The sequence below is a fragment of the Salvia hispanica genome, chromosome 4 (genome assembly GCF_029641045.1).
Source record: "Salvia hispanica isolate PSC_SH4W2 chromosome 4, Shi_PSC_v1, whole genome shotgun sequence".
Taxonomy (NCBI): Eukaryota; Viridiplantae; Streptophyta; class Magnoliopsida; order Lamiales; family Lamiaceae; genus Salvia; species Salvia hispanica.
This window is the reverse complement of record NC_142695.1, coordinates 11298503-11315821: the sequence shown is the minus strand read 5'-3', so window position 1 is coordinate 11315821 and position 17319 is coordinate 11298503. Positions and strand designations below refer to the sequence as shown.

The window sequence follows — 17319 nt, the reverse complement described above, 5'->3', positions numbered from 1 at the left end:
TAGTAGACTGGTTGTGGGCGTCGTCCACTTTAAGGTAACACAGTCGGTTCTATGCAATGCTTTGCAAAAGAAAAAGAAGAATTTCACAACCCAGATAGGCTTAGACTACCTATCGTGAAAGGTTGCAATGTCAGTCCGATTATTTCTAAGTCTTTCTGAAATAAGATGACGTTGGTGTGGTATAGCACTGAATGGATCTAACGGCAAGACATGTCTTTATGCTATCTACTGAAAGACTAGGTCTTGATAAATAACTATTTCTTAATCTACATACGTTAGCATTGAGCATACGGTATTGATTATGCACTACTTTGACTTATCAAATGGTGCGGGTTTTTCGCAACCCAATAATCCTGATATATTGGGTAGTGATGATTAATATATAGCGGTGCTAGGATTGCTATTATGTTGAATCGTGCGCGAGGCGAGTCTCGTTTGATAATGTCCTCAAGAGGAGCTTGAACAAGGTTTTATTATTCGGAAACTGGCCAGTTGGAGTTTTATTACTCTATGAATAATAAATAAGTGTTTCTTGCTAAGTCCACTCTTGGAATTAATAAGATGTTAATTAATTAAGTCCATAGCAGACATTAATTAATTAATGGACATTTATATCTTAAGCGCGGGAAATAAATAATAAACAAAGTGGAAACCCGGATTACTTGTAATTTCGGATTTGGATGGGGAGAGTTCAATATTACTTCTGTAGTGGCTGCTCGTAATATTCCAATATAAGCTTGTATTAAATTATGGGTTCAATTTAATTAGTAAAAAGCTAATTGGGCGAGCCCATATCCAAAACCTTCCATAGATCCCTGTCTGGGCCCAAAAGGAACTTAATATAAATAGGAGAATAAAGGAGACAGAATTATCACAATTTTTATTCTCAAAATTTTCGAAAATTTCGAACTCTCCAGCTGTGGAGGATTTCGAATTCTTCACCTATTCCCAAAAGGATTTCTTCTGTCTTCTTTATTCGAGTCCTAGTATTTTGATAAGATCAGCCCACCCTGATATCGAGATACAGTGCGGGAACCAGAGAGAAGATCCGTGGTCTAGTATTGAAGATCATCACGTGGAGAAGGCGCAAGCAATCGTCGATTCTTTGGAGAATCAAATCGGTAACTCTAAACCGTAGTATTCATGTTTAGGATTTACTTTCTATGAGCATGAATTAGTTGCGTTCTAGCATGCAATTTTCTGTTTAACATGTGAATTGATTAATCGCATAATCGGTCAAATAGATCCGTTTCTGATTTATTTGTTTTGTACAAGTCTTCCGCTGTGCAAGGGGCACCAAACCCCAGCACCAATTCCCCGTGAAAGTGTGTGCAGAGAAGTGGAAAACTAAGCTAAGAGCTGAAAAGTGATGGAGCGTATTCTTCATGTTGATCGCATGCTCTTATTTATAGTGGATAGAGCTTCTAGACTGATCATGTGTTCCCTACTTTGCCCTCCAATTTGATGCTTCTCGGTCTAGTAACTCTTCCTTCTTCCGCTCATTTTCCCCGCCAGCTTCTCCATCCAGGCAATCTTCGTCTTCTTCCTGGGGCTGACGATTTCTCTACACACCTGGCTTATAAAACCTTGTTAGACCCATGAAATCACAGAATTTTACCCCATAACCAATGCATGAAATTAGCTTTATCATTGATCTTGTTGTCTAACATGAAAGATCTTCTCTAATCTGTGAGTATTTTTTCAATTCTAAGCCACCCCCTGTGTAAGATTTGGAGGTTGTTTCTAGGGAATTGATTGAGGGTTATTGCTGCCTTGGCTATGTTGGCTTGTATGCTCCTCCAGGATAAAGTTTTTCTGATGGATTACATGTGATAAACTATGTATTCACTGCATTGGTTGGATTATTGTGAATGTAGCCACCCCTGTGATGGTTTGGAGACTCTGATTTTGTGCGATTGGTCCTTTGTGATGAAATTTTTCTGAGAGAAAAGCATGCTATTTTGTGTATTCACTGCATTGGTTGGATTATTGTGAATATAGCCACCCCTGTGATGGTTTGGAGGCTCTGATTTTGTGTGATTGGTCCTCTGTGATGAAATTTTTCTGTGAGTAAAGCATGCTAATCTGTGTATTCACTGCATTGGTTGGATTATTGTGAATGTAGTCACCCCTGTGATGGTTTGGAGGCTCTAATTTTGTGTGATTGCTCCTCTATGATGAAATTTTTCTGATGATAAGCCACCCCTGTAATTGGTTTGGAGGCTTAAGCCATATGATGAAGCTTTTCTGATGGTTTTTAAACAAAAACACACACCTACATCAGTTACACCTGGAATTCATACAAAATGCAGCTTATATACCCTAACCCAAAATGCAGGCTATAACCCAAAAACAAGTTTACATCCTAAACACCAACCTATTTTGATGCTTATACTGTAAACCCCATGACCCAAGTGGCCTATCTAGAAACCTAAACATTGCTTAGATGCCCTATGTCATATGAGGCACCCACATCATTCTCAGGGAGTAGTAGATACTCCAAGCTTTCTGAAGAGCTGGAAAATTCTCGTGCGAGTGTGTCAATATATTCAAACTTCTCAAATCCAGAGAATCCACTAGATCACGGGGTTTAGGAACTTAGAGAATCCTCGAAATCACCTGTCGTTGGGCACACAATCACTTCCTGCTTTTCAAAACCCTCAACCCACTGTTCTAAAAAGAATTAGTATAAGGAAGTAGGGATCGAATCCCACAGAGATGGATGCGTAAGTAAACATGCGAGAAGATTTGAAAACTGTTTTTGGCTGCTGCCACACATTTTTGGGGTTGAGATTAGATTCCTAGACTCGGGAAATGAAATGCTCTATTCTAACAGCTAGATCTAGGCAAGAATAACAGAACATGCATTACGATAAACAAGACGTACTCAAGATCACTTCTCAGCGAAAACAATTGCCAGACCTAGCAAACGACTTTCTAAACTTAACCTAGACAGAGGAAAAACAGATTGTGGGGACCATTTCCCAAATTAGTTAAGTACGGATGAAAAACTGCAGAATAACTAACTCAAGGCTTAACCAACAATTACTTCATCTTCTCTAACGATTTGTGATCACGAAATAGAGATGAAAACAGAGCAAACTATGAAACGGAACAGATTAAACTATATTAAACCATTAAACTACGATTAACTACGGAAATTAAACAGATCTACTATTACTAGACGAGGTAAATGAGAAAACAGAAGCTAAGCAGCAAATCCATGCAGAAATGAACAGATCCAAACTCTGGATGCTTCACCCTCTCCGGATCCAAGCCATCCACGACAAACCACTGCAATTCCCATCTCTGATCACACAACTTCAACCAGATACAAACAATCAACTCCGATCTCCACACAATTCAACTCAAAACACCGATCAATCGCTAAACGCAACCAAAGTAAACAGGAAAACAGTAATAACATAAAACAAAACCATAGCAACAAATTCCATAGCTGATCTAGTGCAGATTCAACATATATTAACAAAATACGGCCGAGCTTCGAACAGCGAAGACTCGGGAAATTCAGAAACGTAAACTTAACACAGAAAATAGATTGTATTTTTCGCTTCCCGAAGAGACGGTGTTACACAACTCTGATGAAATTCTGAACCGTAAAACCCCCCAAACTGATTTCCCCCAAGTGTGTGTAGAGTGTGAGAAAGCTGAGCTAAGAGCTAAAATATGATGGATCCTTTATCGTGTGCCGCATGCTCTTATTTATAAGGGATGAAGCTTCTAGAGTCTTCCTTGTAATCCCCATTCTGCCCTTTTCTCAGCTGCTCCTTCGTCTGGTAACTTCTTCTCTATTTTGCTCGCTTTCTCTGCCAGCTTCCTTCTCCAGGCGATTTTCTCCTTCTTTTTGGATCTGGCAATTTCCTCTACACACCTGGCTTAAAATTTGTGTTAGACCCGGGAAATTATAGAATTTAACCCCATAACCAATGCATGAAATTAGCCTTATCACTTTCTCTTACCAGATTCTCTTCAACCTCAAGTGAGGTAGGAAGCCCCACTATCCTACTCAACCTTCCTTTGTTCAAGTGGGGGATTTTGTAGTTGTTGCCCCTATGGACTTCAAGGATCTTGCTGAAACAGCTTTGCAATGTTAGGAAAACCTTGTTCAGAGTTTCTGGTGTGAGTTCCTCAAAAGAACTCCAAACATTTCTCAACAATTCATCTATATTGGTGGCTAGTTTGTCATCTTGTAGTGACTGTATGGCCCTAAAAAAGCCAAGGTCCAACACATTGGTGTCTGGGGAGTTGGCTGATTGGCTAATTAGATGGAATTGAAAACCATCTGTACTTGCAAGAGCCTCAAATTGTAAGTCAGAGGATTTCAGGTGGGGTTTGGCATTATCTTGTTGTATATATATCTCCTTGCTTGCATTGGCTGGCCACTTAGCCTTGATTGTTGGAATAATCTGTGCATGATGTATGATTGAATAAATGAATGACTAAGTGATGACATTACCAATGTCTGATAGTAATGTGAAACCAAAAAATGTACATACCTAATTCAAGAGACATTCTCTCATGGCTTCCTTGTTAATTGATGGGATAGGCTTTGTCTTAAGTGTCCCTCTTGGCCTATTCTTTGACTTCCTTTTTGGCTGGAATTTGATGTGTGAATGGAAATATGCCTATTTTACCATCAAAGATTGTCTGCCCATCATTGTCAAACTGTGGCATTGTCACAACACACATGAACATCACTTTAGTGGTGAATCTTTTTGACTTACAAGACCTGTAAGGCTCATTCTCATCCAGCAACAGGTAGTATTTGTCTGAAGCTTTTGTGATGTAGAACCATTTCTCATGGATATGAACTGTGTTGTGCATTGCATGATAGAGAAACTTACCTTCATCTATAGTTGACTGAATATGCCACCATCTTATTCTAGCAATTTTGTTTGCATCAGTGAGTGCATGCTTTATGGCATTTGTATGTGGTCTTATCTTGTTATCCTTCACCCATCTGCCAGCTGTGGACTTGCTAACTTCCATCTTAACAGCAAGTTTTCTTATTGAGGATCTCTCAAGCATAGACAAGTGTCTAAACTTATCTTCATCAAGAATTACTTTACCTTTTTTCTTGCTATATCCTGATGCTTTGCCTTTCATGACAACAAGTTCCCCATTTTCAATTTGCTGATTGGCTATCCTCCATAAGCGGCTGGCTGTCCATGCACTTTGAATTTTTTGGCTGCCTCTTCAAATGAACCATGTGGAAGTGCTCCAACACGGCATTGTTGTTGAAGAAACTGTACAATAAGGTTATTCTCTTGGCTGCTCAAACTCAGAGAGGCCCTCGGCCCTTGCCCATGCTTTGCCTCTTGAAACTGCTCCTGCTCCATCTCCATCTCTATTGCCTGAGAATTTTCAGAGGGTAATTTAACTATAAAAATGTTTGCTTTGTTTTTGGTAGGTGGAATTGAAGTCTTTGATAATAATAGTGGAGTGAATGTATTTATAGGTGTAGTTTAACTTTTGAATGGTTTTGAATTTGTCCCTCCATGGATTGTAATAATTCCCTCCTTAATTTGAAGTTTGATTTAATAAAAAAAGTTGGTTCCCTCGTTACATTTGTTTGAGATGTGATGGCCGATGGCCTCCTTCACATGTGTTTATTTAATTTTTTTTTAATGTTGGCGGCAAGTTTTAAAAATTTAAGGAAGAAAGATTAATCAAATTGAAACATTAAAAACGATTAATCATATTGAAACATTAAAAACCGTAAGTTTATTTAATTTAATGAATTTGTCTCACAAGTCAACAATAAATATCTTTTAAATCCAAAAAGTCAAAAGGGACTCACCTTCAATCAACTCACTTCATTTATTACACACTCTACCATCTCACTTTATTTATTACATACTTCAACTCTTTCTTAAAACATGTGTCATAATTAAATCTAACTCCTAATCTGGGATGGGGGGAGTATCATTCTTCTTTCTTTTTTCCATCCTCACTTTGTTTCTTTATTTCAATATTAAATTTAGATTTTTAAATATCAATAAATTTTTATTAATTATTAAAATTATTAAATAACAAAAATTAATTATTTCAATCAATATTTGATAGTGTCTAATATTTAATCAATAAGATAAGTCGACGCCTATTTAGTTTTAATCAATATTTAATAATTTTAATCATAAATAGATGTGCATCTAATATAAGACTATATAATTTTCGTTTATTTATTTGAAAAAAATCAATATTAACTAGAAAATTTAAACAAAATTACTCCTATATAAATACTTCAAATGGGTAAGTAGTAGGAAATAATGGACAGCGAGACACAGACTTATTATAGTACGAAGTATAATGTTTTGATAAAAAAGGTTTTCAAAAAATATAAAATGAACTAATTTTGTGGGCTGAAATAAAGTGAAGGATGGCAAAAAGGAAGAAGAATGATAATTTTGAAATAATATCAGATTTAGTACATCACTGATATATATCAAATTTAAAAAATTAAAGTGTAAAAAGACCAAATTTCCCATCACCCCAAAAGGGCATTTTCAGTTCAAAAAAAGCCAATAGGACCATTTTTTAGATAAACCCTTAGTTCAGGATGTCTGAAGATATTTTTAAAGTCCAGAAACTATGGACGAGATAAATCCATAGTCCAGGGGCCGTTTTTGTACTCCCTCCGTCCCCCATAATTTGTCACCATTTGACCCGACACGGGTTTAAGAAATGTAATAGAAAGTGGGTTAAAAAAGTTAGTGGCATGTGGGTCCTACTTTTATATATTAGTTTTATGATAAAATGTGAGTGGGAATGAATTAGTGGAATATGGGGTCCACTACCAAAAATGGTAAAAGTGAAAGATGGCAAATTTTTAGGGACGAACGAAAAAAGAAATATATGATAAATTTTCAGAGACGGAGGGAGTAGTTCAATAATAGTTAAGAGATTTGTTACAGATGTTAGTTAAAGGATGAAATAAAAAAATGGTTAAAACTGATGCGGGATAATGGATAATCTAAGGGTTGAGGTGATGTAAGAGCCATTATTGTGGATGCTCTAAGGAACCTACTAAACTGCGGCGCAATGAATTTAAAGTGTCAGCTCTTTTGCAATGCTCATAAACTCAATAGCATTGACAGAGAAAATGGATTCTGAGAAAATGATTCTGAATAACTTAACTTTTCTATGTTTGGATAAACATCGAGATTGTTAATTTTATTTTAAATTAAAACACTAAATCAAACTAGAAAAAGTTAAGATTGAAAAAAAAATAGCTAATATTAATCTAATAGATTACTTATCCCGTATTTTAAAACATCAAAGAAAATTGTTATAATTTTAACCTTATGTTATTCAATGCTAGTTGAGGTTATAATTATTAAATTTAATAATTTAAAATTTTTATTAAGATTCTACTAATAAACCAAATAGAAAGATAACAATACTTATTATAATACTGTTTTAATGCATAATATAATTAATATTAGATTTAGATTTATTTAACAAGTTATTAGTTTGTAACATAATAATAACATAAATAAAATAATAATAAACTTTATTATTATTACTATTATTATTATTATTATTTATCGATAACTTAATAGATATAATTCACAAATTCAAAATTATTTTCTAGATTTGTTATTAATTTATAATTAAATAACAAAATAGGAGTAATAATAATAATTTATTGTTATAGTATAATTTATAATTCAGATGATTATATTGTAATTACTTAATTAATTATTAGTATAATAATAACGATAACAAAAAATAGTAGTAGCAACAGTAATAAATTATCACTATTATAATAATTATTATAAATATAGTCATTATTATAATTGTAATTAAGTATTATGATACAAAATTTTTAATATATTAAGAAATGTAATGGAAAGTGAGTTGAAAAAGTTGTAGGAATGTGGGTCCTACTTTTAAAGTATTAGTTTTATAATAAAATGTGACTAGGAATGAGTTAGTGTAATATGAGGTCCACTACCAAAAATGGTAAAAGTGAAGTGTATCAAATTTTCAGGGACAGACCAAAATAGTAAACTGTATCAAATTTTCAGGGACAGAGGTAGTAATAATAATAATAATAATAATAACAACAACAACAAATAATAATAATAATAATAATAATAATAATAATAATTGTTGTATAAAATAATTAAAATTATATAAAAATAATCCCTCCGTCAGCGTTAAATGTCACTAGTATTACTTTCGTTTATAGACCTCATGTTCCACTAACTCATGCACACTCACATTTTATTATAATGCTAATATATAAAAGTGAAACTCACATTCCACTAACTTTTTCAACCTACTTTGCATTACATTTTAACTCTTGTTGTGTCAAAGGATGACATCTAATGACGGTCGGAGGGAGTACCTACATATGTAAGAATCCACAAACTTTGGAAAAGAATACCTAGGAAAAGTCGGGGAATCAGAATCCAATAATGTTGCACTAATTTCCTTGTTTTTAGAATTCTAATTCTAATTACTTTCTCAATTTTATTAAACTAAACATTGAAATTTAAAAATTAAAGAAATCAGATTCCTATCCCAGGACCCAGGCGAATCAAGCAAACAAATATGACCTTAGTAAATAAAAGTAAATCTTCAATTTGGTCCCACCTTTGAATATTTCAAGACTCAACATTATATTCAACTGTGAGTCTCAGAAGCTAGGTAAAAATACATTTAGCATCAGAGTCAATTGCTATATGTTTAACCGGTATTACATATCCCAAGTAATATGAAAATATATAAGCTGAAATGTGGCTCGATTATACACGAGAAAAGATAATCTTTTTGAGTCGTAAGAATCAACATTTTTATTTCCCTTTTGTGTGAAAAAATCCCACTTGATTGCAGCAAAGTTTGATTTATTATGAATGCAGACTCCCAGAAACCAATTTAACCGTTTTCTTTTCATAGAGTTGCATGTGACTATAAGTGGCTTGTCTTGGAATTTCGTGTATACTATTCCTTATTTTTACTTCCCTCACACAAACTTGTTCACATAAGCAAAATTTCCCCGTTAGTCCTCAACAATACTCTCCCTCCCGTTCGTTAATAAAGGACCCACTTTCTAGAATTTTATGAAATTATTTAACTTCATAATGAAAAAATAAATTAATAAAATATAAATCTTATTTATATAATATATTAATTTTATAAAAATGTGTACGTAATTTGTTAGTAAGATATGAATCCACTTGTCAATATTATTAAAAACAAAGTTAGATGGAGTATGTATTGACAAATAAATAAAAACAATAAATGACACATTTTATTTTATAGCAAAAAAAAATCAATTTATCTTTCCTACTTTTTTTCTCGACTTTTTTCTCACTTCTAGTACTTATTTACTACTCTTTTCGTCCCTCAGTATGTATCTTTCTTTGATCTGACATGGATTTTAAAATAAATTTAAAAGAAAGTGAATTGTAAAAGTTAGCAGTATATAAGTCTCACTTTTATATATGAATATTATACTAAAATGTAAGTAAAATGAGTAAGTGGAACGTACAATCCACTAATAAAAGTAGTAAAATGAGAAAAATCAAAATGGAAAACTGAGAGATGTAATAAAGAGAACAGAGAAGACTAATATTTGTATTAAAATCTTAAAGACGAGTGTCCCTCCCTGTTATATATTTATGGTCATTATAGGTTGGTGTGCTTGAACCAATTTTCCCGAAAGCATGATCACCGGAAAAGACATCTACGATGTCCTCGCGGCCATCATCCCCCTCTACGTGGCCATGATCCTTGCCTACGGCTCGGTCCGATGGTGGAAGATCTTCACCCCGGACCAGTGCTCGGGCATCAACCGCTTCGTGGCCGTGTTTGCCGTCCCCCTCCTCGGCTTCCACTTCATATCCACCAACGACATCTACGCGATGAACTACCACTTCATCGCGGCCGACTCCCTGCAGAAGGTGGTCATCCTGGCCGCCCTCTTCGTGTGGCACGCCATCAGCAAGAAGAGCAGCCTGGAGTGGATGATCACCCTCTTCTCCCTCTCCACCCTCCCCAACACCTTGGTCATGGGCATCCCCTTGCTCAGGGCCATGTACGGCGACTTCTCCGGCAACCTCATGGTCCAAATCGTGGTGATGCAGAGCGTGATCTGGTACACGCTCATGCTCTTCATGTTCGAGTACCGCGGCGCCAAGATGCTCATCACCGACCAGTTCCCCGACACCGCCGCCTCCATCACCTCCTTCAAAGTCGACTCCGACGTCCTCTCCCTCAACGGCCGCGAGCCCCTCCAGGCGGACGCTGAGATCGGCCACGACGGGAAGCTCCACGTCGTGGTCAAGCGATCCACTTCCGCCTCCATGATCTCCTCCTACAACAAAGGGATCCACTCCTCCGGCATCACCCCCCGCGCCTCCAACCTCACCGGCGTCGAGATCTACTCCGTCCAGTCCTCCCGCGAGCCCACCCCCCGCGGCTCCAGCTTCAACCAGACCGACTTCTACGCCATGTTCAACAGCAAGGCCGCCAGCCCCAAGCACGGCTACACCAACAGCTTCGGCGGCGACGTCTTCTCCCTCCAGTCGTCCAAGGGAGCCACGCCTAGGACCTCCAATTTCGACGAGGAGATGATGAAAATGGGGAAGAAGAGGAACACCACAGGCCGCAGCATGAGCGGGGAGCTTTTCCATCCCCCGCCCCCGCCTCCGCAGGCCTCGTATCCGCCTCCCAACCCCATGTTCTCTGGGCCCAGGAGGAAGGACAGCGGAAGCGCGAGCAACAACAACAACAACGTCAACATCAGCAACACAACAAGCAGCGCGAGCACCGCTCTCCCCAACATCAGCAACAGCAACAGCAACGCCAGCACCACTCTCCCCAACAAGGAGCTCCACATGTTTGTGTGGAGCTCCAGCGCCTCCCCCGTCTCCGAAGCAAACATGAGAAACGCCGTCAACAAAGCCGCCTCCTCCGACCTCTCCACCATCGACGATGCTGCTCTTGCTCATTCCAGAGGTACTTGTTTCATTTTCAATTTAGTAGTAAAGTTGATTTATTGATCTGATTGGGATCGGCAGAGAACGGGAAGAAGGAGATTGAGATGGAGGATGCAGTCAAGTTCCCACCAAATGCATCTCCGTATTCATGCCACAAGAAGATGGATATGGAGGAAGGTGGAGTGATGGACAAGAAAACACAGATGCCACCAACAAGTGTGATGACTAGGCTTATTTTGATCATGGTTTGGAGGAAATTGATCAGAAATCCCAACACTTACGCTAGTCTCTTTGGCCTCATTTGGTCTCTTGTATCATTCAGGTCTCACTTTTTTCCATTACAATTAACCTAGCTAGTTTTTGAATTTTCGAGATGTTGTTGATGATGATGATCTATCAACTGCAGGTGGAACATTGAAATGCCATCAATTGTGAAAGGTTCCATTTCTATTTTGTCTGATGCAGGCCTTGGCATGGCCATGTTCAGCCTCGGTAACATTTTTTCACTTTGTTTCAATTTTGTTTAATTTGGTTAAGTTAATTAGTACTAATTATTAATTTTACAGGTTTATTCATGGCATTGCAACCAAAGATGATAAATTGTGGGAAGTCTGTAGCCACATTTTCAATGGTTGTTAGGTTCTTAACTGGTCCGGCCGTCATCGCCGCAACCTCCATCGCCATCGGCCTCCGCGGAGTTCTTCTACATGTTGCTATCGTTCAGGTCCAATTTTTTTAAATTAATATAAATAAATAAAAACAGTAGTAGAAATTACTCAATTAAATGAAATATCTCTTTGGAAACAGGCTGCGCTTCCGCAGGGGATTGTTCCTTTCGTGTTTGCTAAAGAATACAATGTGCACCCAGACATACTTAGCACTGCGTAAGTATTTTCATACGCAAATACACATAAAAGTTAGCATTATAACGCACCCATACCAATATGTGTTCATAATAATAAGATGATTTAATTTGTTATGTGATATTTATTGCAGAGTTATTTTTGGAATGGTGATAGCCCTGCCCATAACAATTCTGTATTATGTGCTGCTTGGGGTGTAAGGCTGTGTTTGGCAGAGCAGAATGGAGAAATTGTTTGGGTTGCTGAATCCAAGAAGAAGAGATAAATTTAATCAAATGTGATTCTCCTAGATTAAACTTAGATGCAGGCTTGGATATTAATTATCCTTCATTGAAGTCAGTGTACAACTAGGAAATCATGTGCCTCTTCTCTGTTAGCTTATTATATTATACAAATTTTTTTAAATATTCCTTGTCAGTTTTCCTTTTTTGTCTTAGAATAAAATTAGTACAATTTCTAGATGAGCTATTTAAATTAATAGTAGTATTAGCTTATTTTCTCATTGGCACTTGTAATTCTCATACAGCAAGCTCGTACTACTAATTAATTTAATTTATTAATTAATGTTATTCGTTGTTCAAGATATTTACTATAGATCCCGCGTATTAGTGGCTTATGAATATTGTTACATTTATTTTAGGAAGACAGTAAAATCTAATTCCTGACAAATGTGCTAAAGATACTCTTTGTATTATTCATTATTTCAATTATATTAGAGACAAGATCTTGTTACGCGGAAGTCAAACAAGAAGAATGAGCTGAAATTTAATTTAATTAACACATATTTCTATACCTGACAAATTTAATCAGCAATGACGACGTTGAATTAACCCTTCATGCATGTGGATGCTTTGCATATAAAATTGATTGAATACGAAATTAATTGTACTTTGGGAAAAGACGATGCCCCATTTCATGGCATTCTTATTCAACAGATAATAATGAATATAATTAATTGATAATTGCTGCAAATTTAGCATCTTATTTAGTATTTAAAGGGCTGTAACATGTGAGATAATTTCCTTGTTAGGAGGCAAAGAAACATTTTGCCATTTGATCCTTCTGGGTTTTCCCGATCTGATAACTATATAGATCTTTTAATATGCAAAAATACGTACGGATTTGATTCTTCATGACCAAAAAATCTTTGCATATTAAAAATATGGAGTATTTACACAGCGTAACTGTGTAAAGTAACATGTTATGTAAATACACAGAGAGAGTTGTCTAAAAAATATACTAGTAGTAGTTTTTATATGTAGTATAGATATCAAGATTCGACGCTCAAGAATGATGCCACGTGGCCAACAATTTTAATGACGTGTTACGTTAAAGAGCAATGGAGGAAATGTATACTACGAAAAATCGATGGATATTGGACACTATAATAATACAATCGTACGTCAACCCATGATAAACGTACATGTACATCTATGAAAGAAAACAAATTTCGTCAATATTACAATGAGATTCAAATCCGACGATGATAATAGGCAATTTATGTAGGAGTAGTTACAGTTAGTGTTGTAATGGCTTATGTATTATCGTCAATGAATATCAGTTATCGTATAAAATCATTGTTTGATATTCATCTCACCGAATATCAGTCATCGTATAAAAGGTACTCCCTCCGTTCTTAATAATTTGTCACCATTTAATTCGACACGGATTCTAAGAAATATAATAGAAAGTAGGTTGAAAAAGTTACTGACATGTGGATCCTACTTTTATATACTCCCTCCGTTCCTTCATAGTTGAGTCATTTTTTCATTTTGAGAAGTTCTCTCATAGTTGAGTCATTTCCATATAGAGTAATTTTTTCTTGTTTCTTACTTTACTCTCCCATCCTTTATTCTCTCTACTTTATTCACTTTTTATTTTATTCTCTCTACCTTTTTTCTCCTTCTTACCTTTTTTATCTATTTATTTAACACATCCAACATTTATTTCTTAAACTCCGCGCCGAAAAGTTCCGTCTCAACTATGAAGGAATAGAGGGAGTATTAGTTTTATAATAAAAAGTGAATGAGAATGATTTAATAAAATATGGGGTTCATGCAAAAATGGTAAAAGTGAAAGGTAACAAATTTTAGGAACGAACGAAAATGAAAATAAGTGACAAATTTTCAGCGACGAGCAAAAGGAACTTTTTTTTTTTTAGATTTGTGGGGATACCGGATTATGATATACACTAATGAATCATAGTGATATGAGTACTTTTTTGTTGATTAGTCCAAGTACGAAATCAAAGTGAGTATGTATAACTTAATTTAAACTAGTACATACTCCCTCTGTTTATGAGAAATAGAGTACATTTGCCATTTTTAGTTGTCCACGAAAAATATGATATATTCAAAAATGAAAGTTTCCAACAACTTATCTCTTGCTTTTTTCCCTTCTCTCTTATTAATAATATGGACCTCACATTCCACTGATACTGCTTCTCTCTTACTTTTTTCTCTTCTCTCTTACTTTACCAATTCTACATTAAAACCTGTGTCATTCACAAAGTGTCATTTTTTTCTTGGACGGAGGGGAGTATATTTTATGGGACGTAATAAAATGCAAACTCTATATATTATATAAACTCTAAACTATGATCCGAACTTTAAGAAAATGTTAACAGATGAAAAAAATAGCAACAAAAAATGTTAACACAACATCAAAAGTATTATTCTGCAAAACTGAATAAAATGAATGAAGTTTAGAATATCAAAAACATTAAACATTTAAATTACTCTCAAATTCCTAGATTCTTTTATTAGGTACTTATCGACAAAGCAACAAAAACAATGATTAAAGAATGAAATATGATAAACAACTAGATACAATACGAGTTTGAATTATCTTCAATCTTTCCCTTGCCTCGATCTTCAGAGCTCATATAACAGATGAGTGAATTTATGTGTGAAGTAAAAGACTACAAGAATACTCTGATATGAATGAATTGATGTATGGAATATAGTGTTCATAGGTTTGAAAAAGGTTGACATACGTGGAAAGGATTGAGCTTCAAAAGTCAATAATTTCATTAATATATTGAATTTCTTCTAAAATTTTGTGAGCTTTCTAACTGAAGCATGCAAAATACTTAAGCGACGTTCTTTCAAAGATGAAGAGAATAATGTCATTTAATAATAATTGGAATTCATCAAAATAATGGAAATAATTGACATGTTCGACATATAAAATTAGTCAAACCCAGCCCTTAAAAACATTTAAATTTTGTGTATATCAACCCCTAAACTAAACTATTTGTTTGTCCACAGACAATACAGGATAAATTTTTAAAAAACACACACATGGTAAAGATTAGAATTCAACAGTGGCTTAGAAAATATGGATTTTAACAAGTTTGATAAGACTCATTTTATGCATTGGCTTTAGAGTGATTTTACATGCTTTTTGGGAGATAATGTATAAATCGTGAGTTTAAGTGTGCAGGATGGCTACTGGATCAGTTAGACAGTGCAAACTAGCCAAGCATGTGCAGATGAGGCAAAATGGAGTGAAAATGCAGAAAAGCCGCCCAATTGATCAATAGGAGTGATAAGTCGTATTCTAAGCCTTGGTTACTGATCAATATGTCGTGAAATGCATGTATTATCTGCAAAACAGTTGCTCAAGTGTGCAGGATTAAGGGATCCAAGTCAGTAGGAGACGATTCAGGTGACGCCAGCGAAAAGAGCGCTAGAAGGGTGCAATACTGGCCAGGATGCATGCCAGAGAAAAGGCTCGAGATGGAGAAGAAGGATAGCTGGGATGATAATTAACAGAAAAGTCAAATCGTGAAGGAAGTCTACCCTAAAAGCAAGAGCAAGCCTCCCTATAAAAGAAGCCACTTTGGAGAGAGAGAGAGGTTCGGAAAAAAAGCTCTCGGTTCTCATACACACTTAGTAGAATTCTCTGCAGCAGATCAGTCCTTTAGCATTATCCAGTCTCTCGTTCCTCGCCACAGCTATGGTCACTTGACGTCCAAGAGTCTGCCGGAGAAATCATCGTTCTACCATTCCAGTCAGTTTGTCGTAGTAGTATAGCAGTATCGCCGCCTGGAGTGGCAAAACAATCGTTATTTGCTTTCTAGTTTAATCTTTACCTGCTTTCTTCGTTGGATCTGTTGCAAACATTTATCTTTGTTGCCTTTTGAAGTACTTGGTGAAGATCCAAACGTTTAAGTTATGAAATTTCTATTCCGAATGTCTCTTTGGTTTGAGTTTGCTTCATTCTGCCTAAGGAAGTTAGATTTAGTTATCGCTTTTAATCTTTAAGTGCGTGCATGTATTTTCTTTCGAGTAAGCTAGATCTGTAGTTGTTGATCGAATTTTGTAGTTATGTTTCAGTTTGAGTTTTCGTGCATGAATTTCCTGTTCTGCGCTGTGATCACCACCTTGCATGTTAGTCAGTAGAGGCAGTCTGCAATTTCAGCTGTTCATCTTAAGTTAAACATTTTAATCAATAGATCTTGAGTTTGAAGTTATGAATTTGAGTTTAGTCATGGAGTTTGTGTTCATCTAATTTCTGTTAATACTTGGTGAAGAAGAAAACATCAAAATCAACTTTTATCTTGGACCACTTTTACTTTTAAGTTACTTTTGCTTTTGTCTCCCACTTTTCAGTTGTACCTTCCAGACCTGTCAGAAAGCCAACTAGCCACCAGATATGCCTTGTTGTCTAAATTTCCTCTTTTAGTAACTGTCTACTTTTCACATGCCTCTGAGATACCTTGTCCCCTATTTTCACGAACACAACCACATGCCTGTTATTTTCACGCCTACTAGTCAGTAGAGTACCGTCTTTATTTCTCGCCTAGGTAAAATCCCAACCCAAAAAGCGTGGTAGCTAACCAAAAACAACCAGGAATATCACCACAGTTATCCGAACGTGTCCATCCTTGTGGGATTCGACCCTTACCTCCATTATACTAACCAGTAGAAGTGGGTTGAGGAAATTTGTTTGATACCAGGTTTCGGTTATCGTGCCAACGACTCCGCTAGGTCGAGAATCTCATCCTGATTAGTTGGATACACCACTGCATTTACACACGTTGACCGAGAAAACCTGCACTTTCAAAATGGCGCCGTTTCGGGGGTTGGATGGCGTTCATACCTGTTATTGTATGTGATTATTTTGGTGTATATATTGTTTATAATTTTCCTTATTTTTATTTTCAGTTTATGAGAAGTAGCTCGGCTCCTGGCCAGTGGAGACCAAGGATACTTCCCCGAGGAACGATACTCGTGACCACTCGTTCTGGCCTGTCGACAGCACTGTCCGACTTAGGCACGAGTAGCGACGAGGAGAAAGAAGATCTAGAGTACCAACTCCCGGAGCTTCCACTCCAACCAGTAAGAGCACTAGTGAGAATGGTTGACCAAGGTGAGGACGACCCCGAGCTCGCAACGCTTACTGCGCATGCTGACGGAGATCCCCCACAAGCCATAGTGGTCACCCCAGGCCAGACAGCCTGTGATGTGAAACCCCACGTT

At 36.4% G+C, this 17319-nt stretch overlaps 1 protein-coding gene across 1 annotated transcript; it reads left to right on the top strand.

Moving 5' to 3' along the window:
* Nucleotides 1-9652: 9652 nt before the first annotated feature.
* On the top strand, nucleotides 9653-12402 carry EIR1 (Auxin efflux carrier family protein). The gene is made up of 6 exons (XM_048095622.2): nucleotides 9653-10989; nucleotides 11052-11292; nucleotides 11377-11462; nucleotides 11537-11694; nucleotides 11778-11854; nucleotides 11967-12402. The coding sequence occupies exons 1-6, from the start codon at nucleotides 9696-9698 to the stop codon at nucleotides 12031-12033; spliced, it is 1923 nt and encodes a 640-aa protein (XP_047951579.1). The 5' UTR covers nucleotides 9653-9695; the 3' UTR covers nucleotides 12034-12402.
* The last annotated feature ends 4917 nt before the right edge of the window (nucleotides 12403-17319 follow it).